This window comes from Myotis lucifugus, unplaced genomic scaffold (genome assembly GCF_000147115.1).
Source record: "Myotis lucifugus unplaced genomic scaffold, Myoluc2.0 scaffold_3, whole genome shotgun sequence".
Taxonomy (NCBI): Eukaryota; Metazoa; Chordata; class Mammalia; order Chiroptera; family Vespertilionidae; genus Myotis; species Myotis lucifugus.
This window is the reverse complement of record NW_005871051.1, coordinates 18,890,481-18,914,604: the sequence shown is the minus strand read 5'-3', so window position 1 is coordinate 18,914,604 and position 24,124 is coordinate 18,890,481. Positions and strand designations below refer to the sequence as shown.

General features: G+C 57.6%; 2 protein-coding genes across 2 annotated transcripts in view; both read right to left on the bottom strand.

Annotated features, from left to right (window-relative positions):
- Positions 1-19,883, bottom strand: part of LOC102422325 (striated muscle preferentially expressed protein kinase) — a 39,739-nt gene extending 19,856 nt beyond the window's left edge. Inside the window, 12 exon segments of the mRNA XM_023761639.1 lie at positions 217-423; positions 1,021-1,125; positions 1,346-1,465; positions 3,796-4,019; positions 4,128-4,317; positions 4,416-4,574; positions 5,604-5,864; positions 8,289-8,464; positions 9,365-9,453; positions 9,679-9,854; positions 19,210-19,392; positions 19,691-19,883. Coding sequence (XP_023617407.1) covers positions 217-423; positions 1,021-1,125; positions 1,346-1,465; positions 3,796-4,019; positions 4,128-4,317; positions 4,416-4,574; positions 5,604-5,864; positions 8,289-8,464; positions 9,365-9,453; positions 9,679-9,747 — 1,600 coding nt within the window. The 5' untranslated portion in view covers positions 9,748-9,854; positions 19,210-19,392; positions 19,691-19,883.
- A 1,782-nt stretch (positions 19,884-21,665) lies between these two features.
- LOC111828096 (striated muscle preferentially expressed protein kinase-like) overlaps positions 21,666-24,124 on the bottom strand; it is a 7,411-nt gene continuing 4,952 nt past the window's right edge. The window contains 2 exon segments of the mRNA XM_023763387.1: positions 21,666-22,811; positions 22,813-22,963. Of these exon segments, the coding sequence (XP_023619155.1) occupies positions 21,666-22,811; positions 22,813-22,963 (1,297 nt within the window).

Genomic DNA, 24,124 nt, shown 5'->3' with positions numbered 1-24,124 from the left:
AGAGGAGGAAGCTGAGGCTCAGAGAGGGTCAGCACTTTGTCTAGGAGTCGCTTTCAGGAGTGAGAAGGAAGCACTTTGACGGTCAAGGTCGCACCCAGCCACACTGTTTCTGTCAAAGCTCTAATGTCCAGACCAGCCCTTGAGCTCCCACCGGGGGGACCCAGTTCTCTGGCCCAACAGCACCCATCCTCGCTCCAAAAGCACACCCAGGCTCACCTCGCTCCAGCAGCTGCACAGGCTCAGAAGGGGGTGATGGTTTGCTGCTGCTCTTGATGGTGGCACTGAGGACCCGGAAAATGTGGCGAACCCCCTTACGCAGCCCTGTGGCTGACCATCCAGGCTCCCGCAGGCCCGTGGCCAGCGCTGTCCACTGGTCTGAGCCCAGCACCTGGTGCTGCACGGTGTAGGTCAGGGCGTCCGGGTCTGATGGGGAGGCAGCTGTTAGAGACGGGCATGGCTGGGGCGTGCCCTGCTCCACCCCCATTCAGTTCTTCAGGACCCAGGAACTCATCATCAGTCTGCTCTGAGGACCTGCCTCAGTGTCTCTTGTTGCTTCTAATTGCTCTCCGTCTGCTCTTGCCCAACCACTGGCCTAGCCAGGCTAAGAGCCAACAAAGTGCCAGGCATGGGGTCCAGTTACAGGCATGGAGGGAGCTTGCCTTGTATCCCAATTCCTTGTTACTATCTGAGGTGGGGAAACTGAGGCAGAGAGCAGGAAGAGGTCATGGACAGGGAAGAAGAGCATATTCCCGGGAGCATGACCCAGGCACCCAATCCCTCTGAGAAAGAGACGGGAATGTGGTGGCTCCCTTTGTCTCCTCCTGACCCGGAGCTCCATCCACCATGCAGAGGAGGCAGTCAAGGCTGCTCCTAGCCGTGCTCCCAGCACTCCGTCCACGCCCCACCCCATATACTTCCCTGGGCCTTGCCCTCCCCTCCTGCCTCCCTTGGCACCCTTGCCCGAGCCAGCCCTGCCCATGCCTCCATCCCCACCACTCAGCCTTTGTGGCTCTGACCCACCGATGGCCATGTCCAGACTCCTGGGGGGGTTCCATGTGAGGGTGATCATCCTCCCAGTCACAGCCACCACCTGTGGGGCACCATCTGGGGGGCCTGGAACCACATCTGAAAGCCAAAGGTCAAGCATCCGCCGAGGCTTTTACATCCCAGTGGCTCCACAGGATCACCAGGCCTCAGGGGAGTGGGCTGGGGGCAGGGGCAAGGCCAGACGGCTCCCCAGGGGATGGAAGGAAGAGAGCTGGTGCAAAAGCCCCCTTCCCCAGCCCCCTGGGTAGGCCAGAGGCTAGGCTGTGCATGCAGCTGGCCGGGAGGGTGCCTGTCTCACCTGTGACATAGAGGTGGGCATAGCAGGCAGCTTTGCCCAGCTTGTTGGCGATGACACTCTTGTAGACACCAGCATGCTGAGGCCCCACAGCAGGGAACACCAATCGATGGACATCCCTGTCTGGGGGGGGGGGGCGGGCAGGGAGGGACAGTAACACTGGGCCTGAGCTAGGAGAATACTTTGAGGGGTGAGCCCATGCCACCCTAGAGCTGGCCCTTCACCCCCACCCACTCAGGGAGGAGAGGAGAGAGAAAGAATAGCAGACAAGCAAGAAGAGTGTCCATCGTGTGGCCAACCCTAGGTCCAGACTGCCAAGTCTACACCTGCAGCCCTGGCCCCTCTTGTCTGTCCTTCCACACTTCAGGCCCTGCAGCTTCTCACCTTCCTCCCACACCATCCACCAACTGTTGACTGCCCCTCTTCTTCGCACCTCTGGGGAGGGTGTCACACCTCTGTGTCGAAATTCTATCAAGACTTTGTTCCTAGGGCCCTTCCCATGGCCACTGGTGGTCCCATGGCCAGCACAGAGCTCCTGAGAGCGCTCCACTAGTGCAGCCCACACGCCACCTACAGCACTGCATGTTGCGTCTCAACCTGGAAATCTTAAAGGCACCTACTGCATAGGCACCTACTGACAGCAGCCAGAGCTGCTAAACTCCCACCTGGCCATATCCCCTGCTAGTCCTCCACCAGCAGGTCCCTGAACAAGCCAGCAGGTCCCTGAACAAGCCATAGGGGCTCCATCTTCAGGTCTTTGCTCACAAAATTCCTCCCTTCTGGAACATTCTTCTCTTACTAAGGCCTCCTTCTCCTTCAAGACATCGTTCAAGGGAGTGCCAGCCTGGGAAACCTCCTGTGCCATGACTGGGGGCCCCACTCTGCACCCCCATCCCTTCTCCCCTCCCCAGGACCTCCAGCAGAACCCACTACCTAGCATGCAGTAAGTGCCAAATATATGTATTACATTATAACCTCCAATAAGAGTGTTCTGCTATGCCAGCTACTTGACATACATTTCCCACCCCCATAATCCTTTCAAAAACCCTGCAAAATTATCCTTATTTTGCCAATGAGGTCAGAGACATTAATGGACTTGTCCAAGGTCACATGGCTAATAAATGATGGAGCAATGGCTTGAACTTGGTTCCCTCTGAATTCAAAGCTCTGTCCCTACGCCGTGTTCCCAGAATGATGATAAGGGAGCTGTCTCCAGCAGGGACAGGAAGAGGAAGAGGCCTACACTGTCCTCATTCATATAAGGGCTGTCCCCAAATACCCCTCCCTCTCTCAGTGGTTATCTCCCATGGAGCAGTCACCCATTTATCTCTACTGAGACTATTTATAAAGGAAGAGAAACCAAGGGCCACCACTGACCCCAGATACAAACAGAAGAGACGCCAGCTCAGATTCTGAGCCAGACACCCACCCAGGGCCTCAAGCAGATGGAGAGATGGGAAGCCTCTGGGCTGAGCAGACAACTGCTGTGGTGGAGGGCAGAGGGGAAGGACCTCAGTGGTGGCACTGGAAATGGGCACGGCCGACAGGGGGCATCCTGGTTAGGAGGTGGGAGCCAGAGTCAGATGGTCCTTGCCTGCCTTTGAGCAAGTCCTTGATCCTCCGTAAGCCTCAGTTTCCCCATCTTTAAACAGGAGTAATCGTAGCTGCCTCACAGGCCCGTGGCGAGATCATCCACGCCAGGCCTTTAGCGCTCAGGCCCTGGCACACATGAGGCGTTGAGTTTTGTCACACTGCTGCTGTCAGAGGAGGCCATCATGTGGCACAGGGTGGCACTGTCTGATGGGGGAGGTGGCCCTTTCCACTGGAGACTCTGATTCCTTCGAGGGTGGAACTGAAATTGTCCCATGGGATACACCCCAGGCTGAGGACACGGTCCCAAATACATCCCTCTGTTTTCCTCCAGCTCCTTCTTTACTTGCTATTCATGAATAGCCTTGGCCAAGCATCATCTCGGTGCCAGACACTGGCCGCATGGGCCTTTTCACTGAAATTTCTCTGCTTTACCAATGAGAATGACAATGGTGGCAAAAACAGTAGCAATAATCATAAGATATGGCACGTACTGACCACTTGCTATTTGCCACGCCCTAAGAGTTCTATATGTACTTGCTGATCTAATTCTCTAACAAACCGATTACAGATGAGGAAACTGAGGCACAGAGGGGTTCTGTAACCTGCCCACGATCAGTAGCAGGCTGTCTAGTAAGTGTCTAAGGAGCTACTGAGGTCCAGAGTCGTGACTCAGCAAGATGGGTGCTGTGTGGGCTCAAGGCAGGAGGCGACCTCATAGCCTTTCCGGGCTCCCCTCCACTAGATGCCTCATCCTTGACGAGGCTAGAAAAGGAAGGCCTGAGGGTGAGCACAGCGGAGGCCACCACAAGCAGAGAGGTGCTGGAGGGGACACTCCCCAGGGCCCCTTCCCCAGCACGTACACTGCATCATGCGCCGGTCATCACTGCTCTGGATACGGTGGCCATTGTGGAACCAGCTGATGGTGGGGTAGGGCAGGCCAGTCACCTGGCACTCCAGCATGGCCTCCTTGGCCAGTCCCACTTCCAGGTCCTGCAGCGGCCGCAGGAAGTCGGGCATGGACAGCCGCTCCAGCTCACCATGCTCTGGCTCCTCAGGGATGGATGGCATCTTCTCCAGCTTCGAGCTGCAAAAATCACAAAGCTGCCCAGAGTCCCAGAGCTTTGCCTCCTGTCACAGGCTGGGCTGGGGCCCCACAGAGGCAGCCCTGGCAGCTCCGGGCCCCAGGCAGTACCTGGGGCCAGTGGCGGCTGTCCGAGGCTCCTCCACGTAGAGCTGGGCCGAGCAGTGGGCCTGGCCATGGGTGTTGGTGGCACTGACTGCATAGAGCCCCTCGTCCTCACCGCCCACATGGGCAATGTGCAGCGAGTGCAGCCCCCCATCCTGCCGCAGACGCAAGTTCTCACTCTCCTCCACGGCGCGGCCTGGGGGGAGAGAGGCGGAATGCACAGCAGACTCAGAGAGGGGTCCTGCTCTCTGGCCCTTGGGGGTCCCCCAACATCTGCAGGGTGGAGGGCCATACCAAAATGAGTCCAGGTCACAGAGGGGGGTGGGGTGCCACTGATCTTGCAGTCGAAGCGGGCCGTGCGGCCTTCCAGCACCTCCAAATCCTCCAACATCCGTGTGAACAAGGGCGCCAGTGAGGGCCGCACCGTCAGCCGGGCGCTGCAGGTCAGCTCATCTGCAGGAGGGATCAGCACTGGGGCATCCAAGGCCACGGAACCCCAGGCACCCCGACCCACAGGCCCCCTGCCTGGGCCAGGAGCTGGAACCCAGCAAGGTCCCTAGGCACCGGAAGAGGCACTGGGCCTTCTCAGGAAGGTGGAGGTCGGCAAGGGTGGCAGAGGCTGCCATGGTGGCTAGGGATACGATGGGTGTCCAGGGCCGCAGCCCGGCTCTCCCGTCCTCAGCTCACCTTGCCCACCCAGGATGATGCTCAGCTCAGCAATAAGAGGGGCCTAGAAGGCAAGCCCGTTTCCTCCCCTGCACCCCTTTTCCCTCCCCTTGGAATTCTCCTCTGCACCTGGGTTGTGCCCATACTTCCTCCCACCACCCCAGACATAAAGCACATGCCCCTTCACCCCACTCCACTGCCCCACAGACAATCTTCTGGGGGAAGTGACAGCACCTGATGCTGACCTGGTCCCTTCCTGCCTACAAGGTCCCTCCAGGGTCACCTTAGGTGCTCATTACCACAACCTGGCGAGGCATTGTCACTCCTCAAACGAGGACGGGGACCAGGTCAGAGAAGTCATTCATAAAACGAATGGCTGACATTTATTAGGTGGCACCCTTCGCCAGGCACTGTGCTTTGTTCTTTACATTCATTATCTCATTAATCCTACCGATCCCCGAGCCAGGCATTATCATGATCCCGTTTTTACACATGAATAGTCTGAGCTCAGAGAGATGAAGTGACTTGTCCAAAGTCAGGCGGCTGGTATGCGACAGGGCAGGAACTGGAACCCACACCCAGGTTTGTCTGCCACGCCTCAGCAGAGGGGCTCCTACAGGAACAGCAGCTGACACTGACACGGGAGGCCCTTCCTGCCAGGCGCTGCTCTAGGTGCTACTCCAAGTGCGTTTACTGAGGCAGGTGTATGGCACCCTCTCCCATCTATCACTCTTCCCCCAGAATCCTTCCCCTCCAGGGACCTCCCTCCAGCTCTTGGGGGCCCGAGGCAGCCCTGGGGCCCAAGTGGGCAGTTACCTTTGGCCGTGCTGAGCTTGCAGGTGTAGACGCCACTGTCGTCCTCGTGCACGGAGGTGAGCAGCAGCTTGCATTTCCGACCATCGAAATGCATCTTGCATTTGAGCAGCGCGGGCTGCAGCAGGCGGCCACGGCACAGCCAGTCCACCTCCACGTCCGCAGGACCCGCCACCAGGCACTCAAACAGCGCCATTTCCCCGGCCCCCACGTCCACGTCCTGCAGGGGGGCCAGCACGGCCAGGGACCGGCTCTCAGGGTGTGCTGGGGGAGCGGCCATGGGGAGTAGGCACACATGGAGCGGAGACACGGGGTGAGGGAGACACACACGCACACAGAGAGAGACAGACAGACACAGAGAGAGAGATGCATTTTGTTCCTTTGGAGACACAGGGAAAGCCCACCCTCATGGCCGGCCAGGTCTCAGGCCTGGCTTCAGGACAGCGACCCCGGCTGGGCCAGGGAGGGGGAACTCGGGAAGCGGCAGGCATCAAGGACAGTGAAACTGAGGGCAGAGGCGGCGGCGGAAAATAATACCACACAGCACACCAGCTGGGTACAAACTGGACTTTATTTGAACTAAGAAACAGGTACTGCTGAGTATCTCCACACCCTCGACAGGAGGCCCCTACTCCCATGTCAAGTCTGGCTAACTCCCTCGCTCCCAGACAGAGCCTCCCGGACTCTGACAGTGAAAGGAGGAGCCCCACGTGGGCCCTACACCTGCCCACAGCCAGGACTCAGCCAGGCCTCCTCATCGGCGCAGGGCCGGGGCCTCTGGCTTCTGGCCCCTTGTGAAATAGTGTGGTACCGCTGAAAACCCGTTCCTGGAATGGTCAGTGCTCTGCCCCCACTTCATGAGCTCCTTGTCAACAGCCCCGACCCCTCTGGGCCCCCCACCTTGCAGGTGCTATGCCCTGTCTCTCCCCCTCTGCTTTATCCCACGCCAGCTTGGAGGCACCTTTCCTGACTGTCACAGACACACAGACAGACAAACGGAGAGACAGACAGGGCCTGTAGCAGTGGCAGCACATGCACTCCCTGGGTGCTCCCCTGCAGGGAGAGACTGGGAAGGGGTCTTGATAGTCCTCATGGCCACCCCTTCCTGGCACTCAGTCCATGTGGGGGCTCCTAGCCAGCCCAGTCATATGTCCACTCGGGGAGGGAGGGGTCCACAGGGGCCCAGGGCTACCCCAGGGTGCTGCACGGGAAAGGGAGGGGAGGGGAGGGGAGGCTGGAACAGGGTCCAGGCCGGCAGGGTCTGTGGGCAGGAGGCAGTGAAACACAGCGAGGTCCGAGAGGTGCCTGAGACAGGGCGCGGCTCGGAGGGTAGCGGGGGGAGCGCAGTCGGCCCCCTGAGCTCACTCGCCTGTGTACAGACAAAAACCTCAGTCAGCAAGCGGCAGGTTAGTGCAGTACACGCACACGCACACGCACACACAAGCACGCACGCAGCCTGGCTAGGCCCCCAGCACAGACAGCTGTCTCTCCAACTGCCAGGGCAGCACTGCCACGTTCAGCTCCCCCAAGCGCAGCCCTGGGGTGGGGGGCAGGCAGCCAGCCAGAGGCCGGGGCCCTGGGTTTTCTGGGCAGGTAGAGGCCCTGGGCAACCAGGGGAGAGGCATTCACAGCTACCAGGAGCACCCCAAAACCTGAGAGATGTTGGGGAGAATTCCAAAGAGAGAGAAGCACCGAGACATGGGTTAGCACAGAGAAGCAGGGCAGACCAGACCCTGGAGGGGCAGGCGCAGGGCAGGGAATGGGGCCAGGCTGTGGGGATGGGGGTTGGGGGTGGGGATGGAAGAATTTAGAGACTGAGGAGGAGGTGACCCCAGGAACAGGAGGCACAGGGTCCAGTAACTGAGGCAGGCGGGGCCCATTGGGGCCACCATGACTGTGAGGGTCTGGGCTCCAGCAGGGTCTGGGGATCCTGGAAGCTCTCAAAACTGGCCTCTGCCAGGAAGGGGGGACGATGGCTGAGTGCGGAGCTGAGAAGGGGTTCCCAGCCCTGAACTGTCCACAGGGAAAGGGGAGGTGAAAGGAGAGGCAAATGGCTAGTCCTTGGGAAGAAAAGCACTGCCCCCCAGGGCAGCCTGGCTAGGACCTGCTACCCTTAGGCCCGACTCTGGGACCCAGCCCTCTCCACATTTCACAGCTCTGCTCACCCTGGCACCCCTGGGTCCCGGCAATGCTCCATGCCCAAGTCACCCCAAGGGCCCCTCCGAACGGGTCCAACTATCAGACATTCCCACTGCCACCCCAGCCACAGTAGATCTGCACAGCAATGAGATGGGTAATAGGAGAGAGGGGAGTGGGTGTGAGGGAGGGGCCTGGGAAGGGCAAGGTGACAAAGGCGTAGAAGAGTGAAGGAGAGGATGGCTGGTGGCAGGAACCAGGTCTCTGGCTGGCATCAGGGGCAGGTATGCCTGAGCACGGGGAAGGCAGTACTGGGCAGTAAGCTGAGCACTGGGCAAGTTGCCATGTGGCCTGGGAAAGTCACTTTCCCTCTCTGGACCTCAGTTTCCCCAACCACAACATGAGCAGCTAAACTTGGGGCTCTGGAGGCCCTTTCAGTTCTGGCATCCCGTAACTAAGGTTCTGTGAACATTGGCAATTGGGCAGGAATGAGGCCGGGGCCAGATGTGTGTGTGTGTTGTGGGCGGGGTGGGGGGGGTGGGATGTACTCACCTCGGACCTCCAGGCGGGCCTCGCACTGCCGAGCGCCATACTCGTTAACTGCTTTGCAAGTGTAGAAGCCAGCGTCACCCCGCTCGGCGGCCAGGATCCGCAGCCGGCACAGCCCACCCTCTGCCTCCTCCGCGAAGCGCCGCTTGTCTGGGCGCACGGGCTGGCGGTTCCTCAGCCTGTCAGAGGGGCAAGAACTCAGTCCCAGGGCCCAGGGTCCTCACCTGCACATGAGGAAGTGGGGGCACAGCGCCAAGCTGGCCTCTCCTCCCTGCTCATCATTTGTCCCCTCCCCAGATCTGTCCCACTGACCATGGGCACCCTGGGTTACGGATAGGTTTTCACCCTGACTCCGCATCCCACCTTCACCAGGAACTTCCGGATCACGTCTGCCCACCTGGGTACCTCCTTTCTAGGAACCGAACTGCACCTAGAGTGGCGCCATGCTCTTCAGCTCTTAATAGCTCTTAAATTTCCTCATGTCTTATTTCTATTTCTTTATAATGAACAGGTAGCTTCCCTACTTCCCCAAAGGGACATGAAATAGCTTACAATGTTAAGAAATCACACTGGGGACGAGACAATCAATTAAAAATGAAAGTAGAACCCAAACCAATAAAAACAATAACCTGAGCGAACTAATCAAAGCTCCAGGCACCTGGGATGTAGCACCACAGATGAGGCCCGAATTTAACGCCAGGCTCTGGCAGCTCAGAAACAAATGGTTCCACCTGGGCTTAGCACAGGGCTGGGCGCAGAGAAGGCCTCAAAAATCAGCCTGTGGTCAACGGACTGGAGGCGGGCAGCCTCCTCAGGGAGTGAGATGGCTCCAGGCTGTTCGGCCCAAGAGAACAAACCCCGCCCCCAGGAGGAAGCCCCCAGCGAGCCCTGAACACAGGCCAGGCGGGGACAGAGGCAGGGGCAGGTTGGGGGAGTGGCACCACTGTACCTGGGATGTGGCCCCCTACAGATCAAGGGCAAGTCCACCAAGGGCCCAGACCCCTCTGCCCAGAGCCAGATCTCACAGGGCCGGGCCTGGGAGGAGGGGAGCTGGCAGGTGGTGGTTAGCTGATACTCACCAGGAGACCACTGGCTTGGGCTCCCCCTGCACACGGATGCTCATGGTAACATCTTGGCCTTCTCTTACTGACTGGTCCATAAGGGAGACCTGCAGGGAACCCCAAAGTGTCAGGGCCCAGCTGCAGCTCCTGGGGGGTTAGGGGATCTGGGACAGAGGCCTCTTCCACCCCAGTCTGACCTAGGCTGGCTCTCAGTTAATGGGGTCAAGCTCCAGGCTGTGCTAGAACCTGGTATGGCCCCAAGAACAAGAGGCCACACAAAGGAATGGAGGTACTCAGGAGGCTGAGGCTGAGGCTGGGCTCCGTGATCTGACCTTGAAGGTGGGGGGCGCCTTGGAGCCAGCATCTGAGGAGCGGCGGTTCTGGCTGGGACTGAGCTTCATGGTGGGGGGTTGGGGCCAGGTCTCCCCAGGCTCCGGGAACTCCTCTGGGGGGCTCAGGTACTCCTCGTCAGAGGTGATGGGGCTGCTGAAAGGGGATGTGGACCCACCTGGAGGAGAGACAGAGGAGAGACGGTGGCACATAGAGGGATGCCAGGAGAGGAGGGAGGGCAGAGAGACTGAGAGAGCTATACATGGATCAGCCTGAGATCAAGGACCTGATAAGGTCTGGAATGGGAGCCCAGGAGGTGAGACGACGGTTTCTGCAGGCTGGCCCAGCCCTGACCTCACTTCCCGGGGCTTGCTTGCTATATGACCTTGCCAGGCATTTCCTTCCCTGAGTCCCTGAATCCTGTCACAGACTCTCCTAATACTGACCCTGCTGATCCTCCTGAGCAGGGGAACCAGAGGGAATGGCCTGGGGCCAAGGATTCAGGCAGCAGAGATTCAGGCAGCTCCTGGGCCTTGTGGGAGACGTGGAATTCCACTGGAGCCCGGAACCCACACATTCCTGGCACAGGATCGCAGGCTCCTAATGCAGGTGGTTCACGTCTCTGGACCCCAGGGTGGCACAACTAGGACACCCGTATCTTGGGTGAACTGGGCCTAGTGCAGAGGAACACACACCTCAGACAAGCCCCATCCTGACCTCAGTGCCAGGGCCAATGAGGTGGCACTGTTCAGCCTGCCCTTCCCCCTCTCCGTTCTCAGCTTCCTGCCCCAGATACCCCAGGAGCACCTGTTGGCCCCAGACCTAAAGCATGGGCCCCCAAACTCTCAGGAGATGGGAGAGCAGAGTTTGAGTCATCCACAAAGAAAGGCAGCTGGGGAAGAGGAAGGGGCACCAGTGTGTCTTTGGGGGAGGGGTGTCTCCAGGGCCCTGACGCCCTCCCCTGCAACTGGCCAGGGGCCCAGCTTCACTGAGCTGGCTTCTCGCCGACTGCCAAATACAGACATGAATCTGCCACAGCCCCCTGGCCCCTCCTCCTGGTTCCCCCACCCCAAGTCCCTGTGGCCCGGCCCCCCACAGGGCTGCACCCCAACTCACCTGGAGACTCTGTCACACAGACCCCAGCCTGAGCCTGTCCCGAAGGCTCTGCCCTGGCACCAGGCCTTTCCGCTGCCTGCCCACTACCCACCCCGCCAGGTTCCCCAGAGAGCAAGAGCCCAGCCTGCCCAGCCCCACTCACTCGCTGACCCTGCTGAGGCTCTGCACGAGATCCTGGGGGAGGGGAAGGGAAAGGTGGGGGCTGGCCTGGTGGGGACAGGCTGGGTGGCAGGCAGGCAGCTGGCTGGGGAGGTGGTGCCTGCTGAGACCACAGGCAGCCTGGGCCTGGAGTGGAGGGGGAGGAGAGGGGAGGGGCAGAGTGCTGGCGGCTGTATTTAGCCACCCTGCTCATTCCCCAGCAGCAGGATCTGCCTTTTCTCTCCTTACAGCTCTGGACCCTGACAAGCACAAAGCCCCCTCAGTGGCGCCTCGATTCAAAGCACCAAGGCCTTGGTCCCCAGGGGAAGATGGGGTGGCACTGCATGCAGCATCCAAGACGCTTGCCCTGACCCACTCATTTCAACGAGTTTCACCAGAGGAGGTACCGAAGGGCAAACAGCCCCGATGAGGCCCCTTGCTCTGACCAAACCACTGAGGATTCCCAACAAGCCTCAAATGCTACGAGCCAGGCCACAGCCTGTTTTCTCTGGTGCTGAGAATCCGAGAACTCGGCTCCCAGAGAAGCCCCTCTCCATCTGAGTGGGCCCAGAATCCCATCTCTGTCTCCCCATCCTGCCATGGCAGGTTTGGCCCAGCAGCCGCCACAGGACACTGGGCCTGTGCCCAACACTCTTCCTACGGCGCTACCAGTTGGCAGTTGTCCCTCCCCTCAACAGCCCCACCAGGGCCAGCAGTCAGGAGGCAGGGGCTGCTTCCCCCACAGCCCCTCACTACCAGCACCCATCTGTATTTGGGGCGAGGAAGGGGCTTGGAGACAGAGCAGGGGAGCTGGGGAGCTGTGGAGAGGTCACATGTCCTCTCCCTCCTCCTATCACCCCTGCCCGGGGCCACATTCCCAAGCTATGACCTGTGTTTCCCATCATTGCCAGTGAAGGGGGGGGACTGGCAGAAGAGGGGGTTCACCATTCAGGCTGGCTGTCTTGAGGTGGGGGTGGGGAAGAAGCCAGAATGGTCACTTGGTGAGTATCTGCTCGGGGCTTGCCATTAGCTGATGCTGAGATCACAGGCATGGCCTCTGAAGGCAGGCACCCCCTCCCCTCTGTGGATCCTGGTGACCTCTTGAGTCACCTCCAGGTTGGACAGCGCTGCGGCCACTGGCCCAGGGAGGGAGAGGAGAGATTAAAGCTGATGGGTAAAGTTTGCAGGGATCCTCAGAGCCCTCTGGTGGTGGCTAGGGGAACAGCACCTTGGGGCATCCAGTGGCCAAGCTAATCAGAGTCCTTCAAGCCCCTCAGAGAGGGGGCTGTCAGTGCAGCCTAAGCAGGAGGCTCCGGCTACAGAAGGGCCAGAACTGGGCCTCTCTGAAACCAGACCATGGCCCCCACCCCTCTGGGCTCCCAAAATTGTGTGGCCAAGGAGGCTGATCAGGGATCTCTGTCTCCAGATCCCAGAGCCGCTACGGTTCCACACCAGGCTCTGGTACCACCCCTTTTCATTGGCCCCTCCACCAAAACCATCTTTGTAGCTGGTGTCTACATCCCAGCTGTGCTCCACCCACAAGGCCAGCTCTCATTGTGGGAAACAGTTACCCCAGCCAGGGAATGGGGAGCAGGTACCCCCCAAACCCAAGATGCACAAATGTCCACCATGTAGGTGCTGCCCCTGCACACCCCACCACTGCAAAACACACTGACTCTGCATATGTCTGCCTGTCAACACTGCTCCCAGTCAAAGTACTGGCATTGGGGAGCCCACAAGTCAGGGTCCCCTACAGGACAGGCGTCACGTGAGGCACTCTACCTCAGGGCTTCTCAGAATGGTCCTTGAACCACCCACAGCAGGACCACCTGGGAGCCTGTTTAAACTATAAATTCCTGGGCCTCACTCTAACGCCCCAAAATTAGATTTCTTGAAACAGAGGTCAGGAAATTGCATTTTCAAAAGCACCTCGTTGATTCTTATGCACATGAAAGTTTAGGGACCTACACAATCCCCATGTGAGAAGGAGGATAACCCTAAGAGGTGGTATTACTCAGTCCCATCTCACTCAGCCACCAAATTTCAGCGCAGGGTTCTGAACCTCAGAGGTCTGGCTCCATAGCTCATGTGTTCCCACTATACCACCTGGCCTCCCACCTGTTCAAGGTCCCTCACTCTAGGGCAGTGGTTCTCAAACTCACCATTCACCAGAATTACCCACAAAGCTCCTTAAAACACAGATTGCTGGGACCTGCCCTGAGTCTCTGATTCACTAGGTCAGGGCTGGAGCCGATGATGTGCGTCTCTAACACATTCCCTAGGTCAGTGGTCGGCAAACTCATTAGTCAACAGAGCCACATATCAACAGTACAACGATTGAAATTTCTTTTGAGAGCCAAATTTTTTAAACTTAAACTATATAGGTAGGTACATTGTTATTAACTTAATTAGGGTACTTCCTAAGGCTTAGGAAGAGCCACACTCAAGGGGCCAAAGAGCCACATGTGGCTCGGCAAACTGCGGCTCACGAGTCACATGCGGCTCTTTGGCCCCTTGAGTGTGGCTCTTCCACAAAACACCAACTTCTGCGCATGGGCCACGAAATTTCAACCCACACTGTACGTGCGCACCCGCACGTGGTATTTTGGGCCTAGGTCAGTGATGGCGAACCTATGACACGCGAACTCATTTTTTTTGGTTGATTTTTCTTTGTTAAATGGCATTTAAATATGTAAAATAAATATCAAAAATATAAGTCTTTGTTTTACTATGGTTGCAAATATCAAAAAATTTCTATATGTGACACGGCACCAGAGTTAAGTTAGGGTTTTTCAAAAGGCTGACACGCCGAGCTCAAAAGGTTCGCCATCACTGGCCTAGGTGATGCTGATACTCCTGGTCTGGAGACAACACTTTGAGAACCACTGCTCTATGGTCTCCTCTGGCCCCCAACCTCCACTCCCAGGCAGGTCCTCATTACCCTTTGCTGATGTGTGTCTCACCCAGCCTCTGTGTGTTATCCAGGTTGTTCTGGGGACTTGGAAAGTCCTGGGGATCTCTACCCCCCCACTGTCAGCTCACACACAGACCTTGACTGTCCAGGAAGACCACCAGGTATGGCTGCAAGGGCTAAGAGTAGCCAAAGCACAGCCATAACCTGAGGAGCCTTCTGGCTGATGGGATGACAAGCCAGATACACAGAGGACTATAAGAGCAAACAGGAACAAGGAAGGTGGCAAGAGAGGGGCAGAGAAGGCCACAGTAGTGAAGACAGTAGGACATTACTTCTGGCCCAGGGAAGAAGAGGGGACTGAGGGAAGGGGTGTATTAGAATGAAGAGTTAGTTCCATTTAAGCAGAAAAAAAGCAATCCTGGAAGAGGAAACCACGGGAGCAAATGTTCAGAGGCAGAAAGCGTGTGCAGAGAACTGCAGCTCAACCCCTCCGGCTACAGAACTAGGTAAAGAAGAAAGAAATGGGACGTGACCACGTTAGAGCAGGTCCCTCCCGCTGCCTCAGCTGCCTCCAGCCACCCTCAGATCAACTTCAGGTGCGGAAGGTGGAGGCCAGCTTCCGTGCCTTCCCTGAGGGGTAAGGGAGCTCCTTGAGATGTCTGTGGAAGGGAGTATGTGCTGGAGGTTCACAGCCTTGCACGTGGCCTGGCCGCTCACAGCCGACTGTCCACCCGCACCGTCCCAGTGGGTTTCTCCAGGGGCGATTTGTTTAAGTGCCTGCTGTGCTAATCCCACCATGAAAGGGAGGGAAAAGGAGAAGAGTTGTGCTGAGAATGTTTTAATTTTGGTTTAAAAATAGGCAAGGAAGCAGAGAGCATTTCACATGGTCAGCCTGACCTAGGCATGGAAGTGGTTCAGCTCTTACGTATGGTTATTTAGGATTGCTGTTTAAGATTGCCCCATGTTAGATCAGCGTTGGCACCCACAGTAAATTAGGTCCACGTTCCTCTGATAGGCTGTGTGTGAGGACCCCCGTTCTGAGGTAGCAGCCCTGGGGGGACACCTATTGGGGCAGACCTGCTTCTGGGAGACAGAAAAGGGGAGGGAGGGCTGAGTCTAGTCAAGAGACCACACTGCTTTCTTTCGATGCTGTCCAGACCCCATCAAGGATGGGCCATGAGGCCATGTGGCATTCTAAGATCCCTTCCACAGGCAGCCACTGACTTCATGAGTAAGAATCTGCCAGGGCCAGGGCCAGGCCAGGAGAAGGGGGCAGACAGGAGTGCCATAATTTCTTCCTTTCCTTTTATATTCATGACCTCCCCAAACCACCTCTTTTCTGTTGTGATCATGTCATCATACAGATGGGACCAAAATGAGCTTTGATAAGCCATTTCCTCTGGACCAAAGGTCCTTAGCTGAATCTTCAGCTCTGCAGAGCCTCACAAATCTGACTGAGAAACCAGCTCAGGGGTTATGATCCTTGCTGTTCAGATGAGGACATGGTGGCCAGCTAAAGCGAAGTGGAGAGGCCAAGGTCTCTGCTGGAAAATAGATGAGACCTGTGCTTGAGGGGAGGACTGACAGCAGCAGGACAGAGGCCTGGGTACATGAAGCCACCCATGTCCCCCTTCCTCCTGACCAGAGCCCTTAGTGGGGTGAGCCAACTGTGTGCACACTGGGCACACAGGGAAACAAAGCAGGAGGCGTGGGAGGGCAAGAAAGGAAAGAAAACCCAAGGGCATCGGCAGTCTCTACTCCCACCCCCACCGCATGAGCTCATGAGCACAATTCTACCTGAACCCCGAACCTCTTGAGTAGAGGAAAGGGGACAGTATGTGCAGTGGTTAGGAGTGCAGACTTGGGAGATCCAAGGGCAGAGCTTCTAATCACCACCCAGCTTCCCACGGACCCTATGCTCCTATGGCTGAGCAAATAGGGCAACCACTACCCACTGAGATGATTTAAATGTACATTAATGAAAATGAAATAAAAAATTCAGCCCTTCAGTCACACTAACCACATTTCAAGTGCTCAATACCCACATGTGGCTAGTGGCTACCATATTGGACTGTGCACGTATATAGTAGTTCTATCACAGAAATTTCTATTGATCAGCACTACTCTAGAGCACTTTGCTAAAGCTTTCCAAGTCTCAGTTCCCTCATCTGTAACATGGGCATAATAATAGAACCTACCTCACAGGGCGGATTAAATGTGAGAACCCAGTCAACACAGGGCCTGGTATATACAAAGTGCTCAGGAGATGCTGACTAGTCATGTTATTTTCATCTGCCATCACACTGTTTATTTTTCCATAGGTGAGTATTTCACTCACCTCTTGCTTACAGCACCCCAGGCAGATTACAGATGCGAAGTAGACATGCTGGCCTCGTGCTATCTCTGTGTCGCTTTACTCTCCACATTTTCACCTTCCCATCTATGAACTGGGAATGTCACCACCCATCATGTCCCTCCAAGAAATATACAGCTGACCCCGAATAACAGGGGTTTGAACTGCAATGGTTCCTCATACACGAATGTTTCTCATTGATCTGAGCGGTTCAAACCCCCGTTGTTCAAGGGTCACTTGGCAGTCGGGAATCTGCCCACAGGGAGGCCCAACTAAAGTTAAATGAGGGTTTTCTACTACAATGGCAGTAAGTGCCCCTGACCCCCAAATTGTTCAAGGGTCAACTGTACATGTGTGACGTAGCTCAAGTAAGGGAAGAGACGTGAAAGGGTTTGGGAGAAAGCATATGGCACTCCACAAACACACGAAACTATTTCAAGAGATGTAGCACTTGGCACCCAGTTGGGACTCAATAAATGCCTGTGTGATGGATGCAGGCAGCTGTGAAACGCTTAGCTTCAGTTAAGCACTTCTCACACCCTCCAACCCACTGTCCCGATACACACACCCTTTGGGAGCTCAACTCAGCAGTTATTCAGTGAGGTGGGGCAGGATGAGAGGGATCCAGGGCTGGGTGGGGCTGCCAGAGCTGGTGAGGACATTGTGCCCCCCAAACCACAGCACCAGGGTAACTACATTCTCTAGTTACCAATTCCCTGTTCCAGTGGTTCCCAAACAGGAACTGAGATCTGTGAGCCCTCAAAAGCAGGTCCTGTTGGGGTGGGAACCCCAAGAGGGCACTGGGCAGCCAGTCCTGGTTACCAAAGGGGTTGGTGAGGAGCAAGAAAAGAAGGCGGTTCCACAAGGCCTCTTCCCAAAATACACTAGACACTCCCTCCCTCACCCTACTCCTACCCCACCCACAGCCACACTGTGGAACACCCTTCCCTAGCCCCCCTCCCACTCCCTACAAACTCCAGGCCTGGGACCCCAGCCTTTGCCAAATGTCTGTGCCACCCACTGGTTCCGCCCATTCCTGCTGCTCTCCCGGTCCACTGGCCTCCATCCAGCTGCTCTGGACCAAACAGAGCCTTGTAGGGTAAGAAAGTCTGCTTCCTCCACAAGAGCTGAGTCTGGACCCACGTGCCTTCCCCTCAAGCCCTGGAGCCTGGAGCCAGTCTGACTTTCATGAGCTATTCTCTGGGTGCACATCCTAGCTTCCCGGGGTGGAGAGGCACAGAGATGCTGTGACATCTGGGAAATGTGGGGGGTTGGGGGCTGCGGGCTTGGCAAGGGCAGGGAGGAGACTCCAAGGCATAAACAGTATGAAGAAAGGAAAGAAACGGGAAAGACAGCTTCCCGAAGCTTCGAGGGAACCTGAGCTCCCGTGCACAACAGCATCACTTAATAATGCTAACAACTAGCATTTGTCTATAGCTTTACAGTTCATAAAGCTCGTTCACACATTTGCTTTCTTTCTTGCGAATAGTATAATTATCTCTGGTTTACAAATGAGGAAACTGCAACTGCAGGGAGGTTCAGCAGGCAAAGACGAGTGCAGACAGCTGCCTTGCCCCAAGCCTCCTTCCCAACCATAAAAGGCTCCCAAATGGCCCTGCGCCAGTATTGGGGAACACCCCCCACCCCACTCCTTGCCAAACAGTCCAAGCCAGGTATTGACCAGAGTCCTGGACCCATGCCTGGGCCCCCTAAGCGGAGCTGGGAGCTGAATCAGAAGCAGATCCCAGAGGTGATGGAAGGAGGGAAGCACACAGTGGAGGGACAGTATGTTTCCTTGAGGTGGGAGGGGCAAGGGGAAGGAGAGAGCCTTAAATCTGAGCTTCTGGGAGGGGTCTGTAAGCTAAGACCTGCTCTTCTGCAAAGCGAGAGAGGTACAACCATAAGGATGTAAATCAGGACTTGGACTCAGGTCAGATACCACTAAGAACTCCCTGATGGTGGATGGTGAAGGTGCCGAGGCCCTGACCCACAGCAAGACAGGCTCTGTAATCTTGTCACCAGCAGGGCTGAGTGAAAGAAGGGACAGAACAGCGTGTTCTCTCGCCCCTCCTGGCATGCCCACCCCTCCCGCTGCCAGTCTAAATCCCAGCCTCCTTCAGGGCCCTCATGTCTCTCCATCCAGCATCCCACAACATTGACCAACTGCTCGACTCTCCTAGGGACAGGGTTGATCTGCCCTGCACTTTCTTCCAACCTAAGTCCTCTGGTGGAGGGTCATCACCCAGGGTAATCTCCTTGAGGGTTGAGTCTGCATCTTTTGCTTCTGGAATGCCCCTTTCCCAGCCTCAATTCCTCCCACCCTCACTGCCCAGGGTCAACACATTGTCGGGCCCAGTGACCTGAACGAGTTGAACAGGCCATGGCCATGGACATGGACACCAGTCAAGCCCTACCCTGAACCTGAAAGCAACTGGGCTTAAACCCAAAGGAAGTAGTCTGACACCAAGTGAGGACTTTCATAAAAATAGAAAACAGAGCAGCCTCAGCCACTGCCACCTCCCAAGAAGTGGTCTCAGCTGGACCCTCTTTAGAGCTTTGGGTTCAACAGAAGGAACAAGGGAGGGAGGAAAGCACTTAAAAGCATCTCTCTTAAGGGAGCAGGGGGGCTGCTCTAGAGAGGAAATGACCTCAGAGGTTCCTGATGGTTTTTAAGCCCTTTGAGCAGGGAGATTCTTTTTCTCTGAGACTCACGGATAATTTGCTTTCCCCATAGGACCCTGTTCAGGGAAATGCCATGAAAGGATGGCATTTAGAGGATGTCTAAAGACAAATTCCAGGGACTTCATGAATTGGCCAGCCTGCTGTGTGCCTTGGGAATTTGGCCTCTGTCCTGAGGCCAAGGCCATTTAAAATGCTTCCACCAGAGCAACAGACACAGGAACAAACTGCACAGTGGTTGAAAGTTGAGCTCTAGGCTGGGAGGAGAAGGGGACCTAGGCCTACAGGGGTCACTGCTCACCCCACCCGGCCCTGGGCCCACAGGCTCCCTACCAGGTCTCACAGCCAGCGTGGCAGCGCAGCTGGCCTGGCCCAGCTCATTGGTAGCGATGGCCGTGTAGTTCCCAGCATCAGCCGACCGGGCCTCCCGAAGCAGCAGGGTGTGCCGCTCGCCCTCCGCCCGGATGAGAAGGTGGCCATCACTGCGCAGCGTGGACCCATCCTTCTGCCAGGACACTGGGGGGAAGCAGCAGGGTGCCCAGTCACCATGGCCCACAGGGGCCCACTGGGACAAATCTCCCTCCACCCCACACCCCACACAGAGCCCAAGCCACTCCTCTCCCCACCCTAGGGAATTTGGAGGACTCCCCTCACTCACAGAAGCCCAGGCCTGCCCTCCCCTTTCTCAGGGGATTCTGGGGAAGCTCTAACACATGCAGGAGTCAGGAGAGCCCAGCCCGGGAGCAGATGAGCTTCCCTCTTCACCCACCCCTCCCTGTCTCAACCTTAGCCAGGCCCCAACTCTGGAGCTCACCTTGGGGCGAGGGGTTAGCGGTGATGATACACTTGAGTAGCACATCCGCCCCTGGGGCCACCACCGCGTCCTGCAAGGGGATCTCAAACACAGGGGCCTCCAGGGGCTCTTCTCCAGCAGACACATAAGAGTCATCTGAAGACTCTGCCAGAGACACGGGTGACAGGGTAAAGGGATATGGTCCTATGGAGATGACTCAGGGATAGAGGCTGTGATGGCAGCCCTGCATCTTAGAAATCCAAACCCAGAGAGAGGGGCTTCTAGAAGGTGGGGGTTGGGGAGCAAAAGACCTCTCTCCTGGATGTCCTGAGACAGGGAAGAAAGACAGAAAGGGGGTTCTCAAGCAGGACAGGGCATCCAGGACTCTGCATTAGTTTGTCTGCTCTTCAACCTCAGCCACAGTGTTGTTTCTGGAGGAAGGCAGGAGCCCTACCACATCTTTACACAAATCAGGGGTCAGGGATGGTAGATCATCCCTGTGCAAGGCACGCTGAGGGGCACAAGATACTACAAGTTTCCATACAGACAGAAGACAAGGTAATAGCAACCTGACATGTAAGTAATAATAGTGATGTCACAGGGCAACATGGGATGTACTGTCATATTAGTGATGCCGCCCTATAGCCGTCTGAGAGGCCCCATGAAAATCGGCTTTGATTTTGTCCATCCATCAAACAGTAACACTGCATACTAAGCTCTGCTTGGCACCAGGGCGATAAGAGGAAATAAGATGTGGTCCCTGCTTACGGGACGCTTGTACACACAGAGATCTCTCTGGGTATTTCTAACTCTGACGTTCTATAAGCTAGATAAAGCACAGTGCCAAAAGAGCAGTGATGATCCCAATTATGCTGTCTTCTAGCGACATAAACCGGCAAATTAGATAACCTCTCTGTGCCTCAGTTTTGTTATCTGTATGATGGAGCTGATAAATAATACCCAATATCTCGCAAAGCTGGCATACAGATTAAGTTAAAATAACACCCCCTAGGCACCCAGTTAACAGTGCCTGGGACATGGCTGTGCATATGCAATAATGATGGCCAGTAGAACAAGGGACAGCGGCCTAATCATCTCTAGGAATTTTGGGGCGGTAATACTTTAATGAAAAATAAAGTGATTCTGCTGAAGAAAAATACAGGGTGGTAAGCGCAATGAAAAAGACATACAGGGTCTCCTGGGAGCGGTGTGTAGGGGCCTCTGGCCTGGGGAAGCAGCAGCGGGTGGGAGCGAGTGAAGGATGGCTTCCCCTGCTTCAACCCAGGAGTGGGCCCCAAATTGGTGTTCAGGATGAGCAGAGTTAGGGGCAAGGGCAGTCTGGCTATTGGCCATCACCCACAGGAAGATTGGGAGACCACACACAGGCTGGTGGGTGACCACAGTCAGCTCAGCGATGCAGGGACTCAAGATTGGGAACAAAGAGGCTAGAAGGAGAGGCTGGGTTAGACCTTAGTGGCCACAGATGGGTCCGGGGATGGTGCCAGGAAGGGGAGGGCAGAGATGAGAGCTGGCTGATCCAGAGCTTTCCTGTAACAGGGACCTAACCGATTACACTGGTATATTGAGACAGGCTTCCATCTCGTCCCCGACGGAGGGGTGGTGTGGGGAGGAGCTCCTTAGATTTCCACCAGTGCCTTCCATCAGTTAGGTCCTTAACCCAACAGACTAGCAGGCCCCTAGACCCAGAGGGCCTATGGCAGGCATCTGGGCACTGGGTTTCTGCTCACACCTCAGCCTCGGCTCCATAAAAACACAAACACTCTAAAAAACACAACACACACACGCACACACAATCACACACTATCTCACCAGCAGGCAGGTTTTAGCACATCAACCTTCAAAACTTTCACTCAGACTTGTGCTTGAGTCCATTCCTGCCCCGGGAGACCATACCCTAGCAGCCTCCTCTCCCCAAACGCCCTCCCACCCAAGTCCCAGCACCTTCTCAGTGGTGCTTCTGGAGGCCTTACCAAGCTCAGGCGAAGTGGGCCCGGGCCCTGCGACCTCTGCCCTGGCTGCGAGTCCCTCTGCGGTCCCAGGCCCCCCAGGGACCATCCTCCTCCGGCCCTCGGCGCGGCCTCTTCTCGGCCTCAGGCCCCGCCCTGCTCTTCTCCAGCGCCGGGGGCACAGCAGCGCCCTCAGGGCCCGGCGTGGCCCAAGGCAGGAAGCGCACGGCTTGTGCCGGGGGCTCCCGCTTCCGACCCGGAGGGGCTTTTGTCCTGGCCTCGGGGGCGTCGCCCGGGGCGGGGGGCGGCACGGGGCTCCGGCACTCCTGGATGGTTCTGCCCCGGGTGAGCGGGAACTGGTCCCGGCGCCTGACCTCCTGCTGCGGGCCTTCCCCCAGCTCTGTCCTGCCGGCCGGCCCGCGGCTCTGCGGCCTCCCCGGCTCATCCCCGGACCTCCCCGCGACGCTCGGAGGGGGAGGCTGGGCGGCAGGGCTCACGGCGCGCGAGGTCTTGGGGGTGGAGGGCTGCGAAAAGAGCGGGGGCTCGCCGGGCTCCCGGGGGGACGGCGCGCGCTGCAGCGTGGCGCGCAGGGACTCGTGCGAGCGCACCAGCTCCTCCCGCGACGTGGAGCGGCGGATGCGGCCCAGCTCCTGGGCGAAGCGCAGCTCGAGGTCGGAGGCCGGGCTGCGCTGCCGCGTGCGCTCGTCCAGCGAGGCGGCCTTCTGCTGGAACAGGCGGCGCCGCTCGGCCACGCTGCCCGCCGGCGCCCGCAGCTCCTCCTGAGAGGCCTCGGGCGAACCCCACGAGGCATCGCCGTGGGACTTGGGGTGCTCCAGCGAGCGGGCCTTGCGCAGGGGCACCCAGGGCCGCAGGGGTGCCGGCGGCGAGTCGCTGCGCTCCAGGCTGCGCCGTCGCTCCTCGAAGAACTGCAACTTGTCCAGGATGCGGGAGCCGGCGCGCACCAGCCGCGGCGAGCGGCCCAGCGCCGACAGGCGGCCGGAGGCCTCGCTCAGGGGCGTCTGAGGCCGGGACTCGGCCGTGCCCGCCAGCGAGGGCCCCGACGACTTGGCCTTCTTCCCTCGCTTCTCTTCGGCGGTGGCGTCTTCGGGCAGCACAGGATCCTGAGCGCGCCGGTGAGGCGCCGTGGGGGTGGCCGGGGGCTGGGCGCTGGGGCCCCGGCGGGGGGCCGCTTACCCACCGCGGGGACGGTGGGGGCAGCAGTGCGGATTTGGAGGGAGGCGGCAGGGCCGGGCGACGAGGGGCTTCGCTGGCCGGCTGAGGCTGAAGGTCGGGCTCCTCCCTGTGCAGTCCGCTCTGCGGGACGCTGCTGCGGAACCGAGACCAAGAGGGTAGAAGCTTCAGGCGGCCTCCCCTCCTAGACCCTCAGCTCGGGACAGGGGTTGGCGGTGGGGCATGCGGGGAAGCCTTGGGGTGACATGGGCCAGACCACCACCCCCTCCCCGCAAAGAGGAAGGCACAGCCAGGGCAGGTGCGGTGCTGGGGAGAGGCGGCGGCTCAGGCACCGGGAGATGGGGCTAGTGACTGGGTCCAGGTAGGACTCAGCCCCAGGCGCTCAGGCCAGCCCCTCCCCCCAGCCCTGGAAGCTGGGGAACAGCGGAAACAAAACGGAGCGGTGGGAGAGAAAAGAATGCGGTTTAGGACCCAAAGGATGACGTGGTGAGGGAAGGCAAAAGGGGTGCACCGGGAGGGGCCCTCTCAGGAATGCAGCCTCCCACCCATTCCTGCCCCCAGCTGCCCCCCACGGTCCTGCCCATCCTCCCCATCCTCCGCAGGACATGGCACCTTCACAGCGGCCCCAGAAGAACAGGCACCAGCCTTTCAGCCTTCCTTCCAGGAGCAACGCTCCATCCCTGGGGTTCCCTAACACCAGCTCTGACCTGAGTCCAGTACTGAGAGGACACAGCAGGTGGTAGCGGGGGTCCCTAGGGTAGGAGGCTAGGATGCCCAGGTTCCCATTCCATTTCATCAGTCTGCCCCCAGTGCAGGCCTTTGACTTTGTCCTGCCCCTGGGGACGTTACCTGAGTCCTTGGAACTCCCTGGAGAAGCACAGAGGCTCCCCAAAGGGGTGTGCTCAGAAATAACTCAGTTCAGAAATAACTACTGCGTGGGCCCGAGTTGGGAGTGCGGGCGAAGAGGAGACGGGAAGGAGCTGGTCAGCCCAGAGTACACCTCTCACCTACAGAGCTTTGAGGTCCAAGAGCTGGGCCTCAGTTTCCCCCACCTGGACCCTTGCTAAACATAAAGATTAATAAGAAAGGGAATCTGAGATGTTAGCATCTCACCTGACACATTAGAGAGCTGAATACAAAGTATGAAATGACTCACTGAGTACTTATTGTGTGCCAGGCATGTGCTAGATGCTTTAAATGCACTGAGTCATTTAATCCTCACAACAACCCTTTCAGATGGGAACTGTTACAGGTCCATTTACAGATGAAGAAACTGAGGCTTATAGAGGTAAACGTC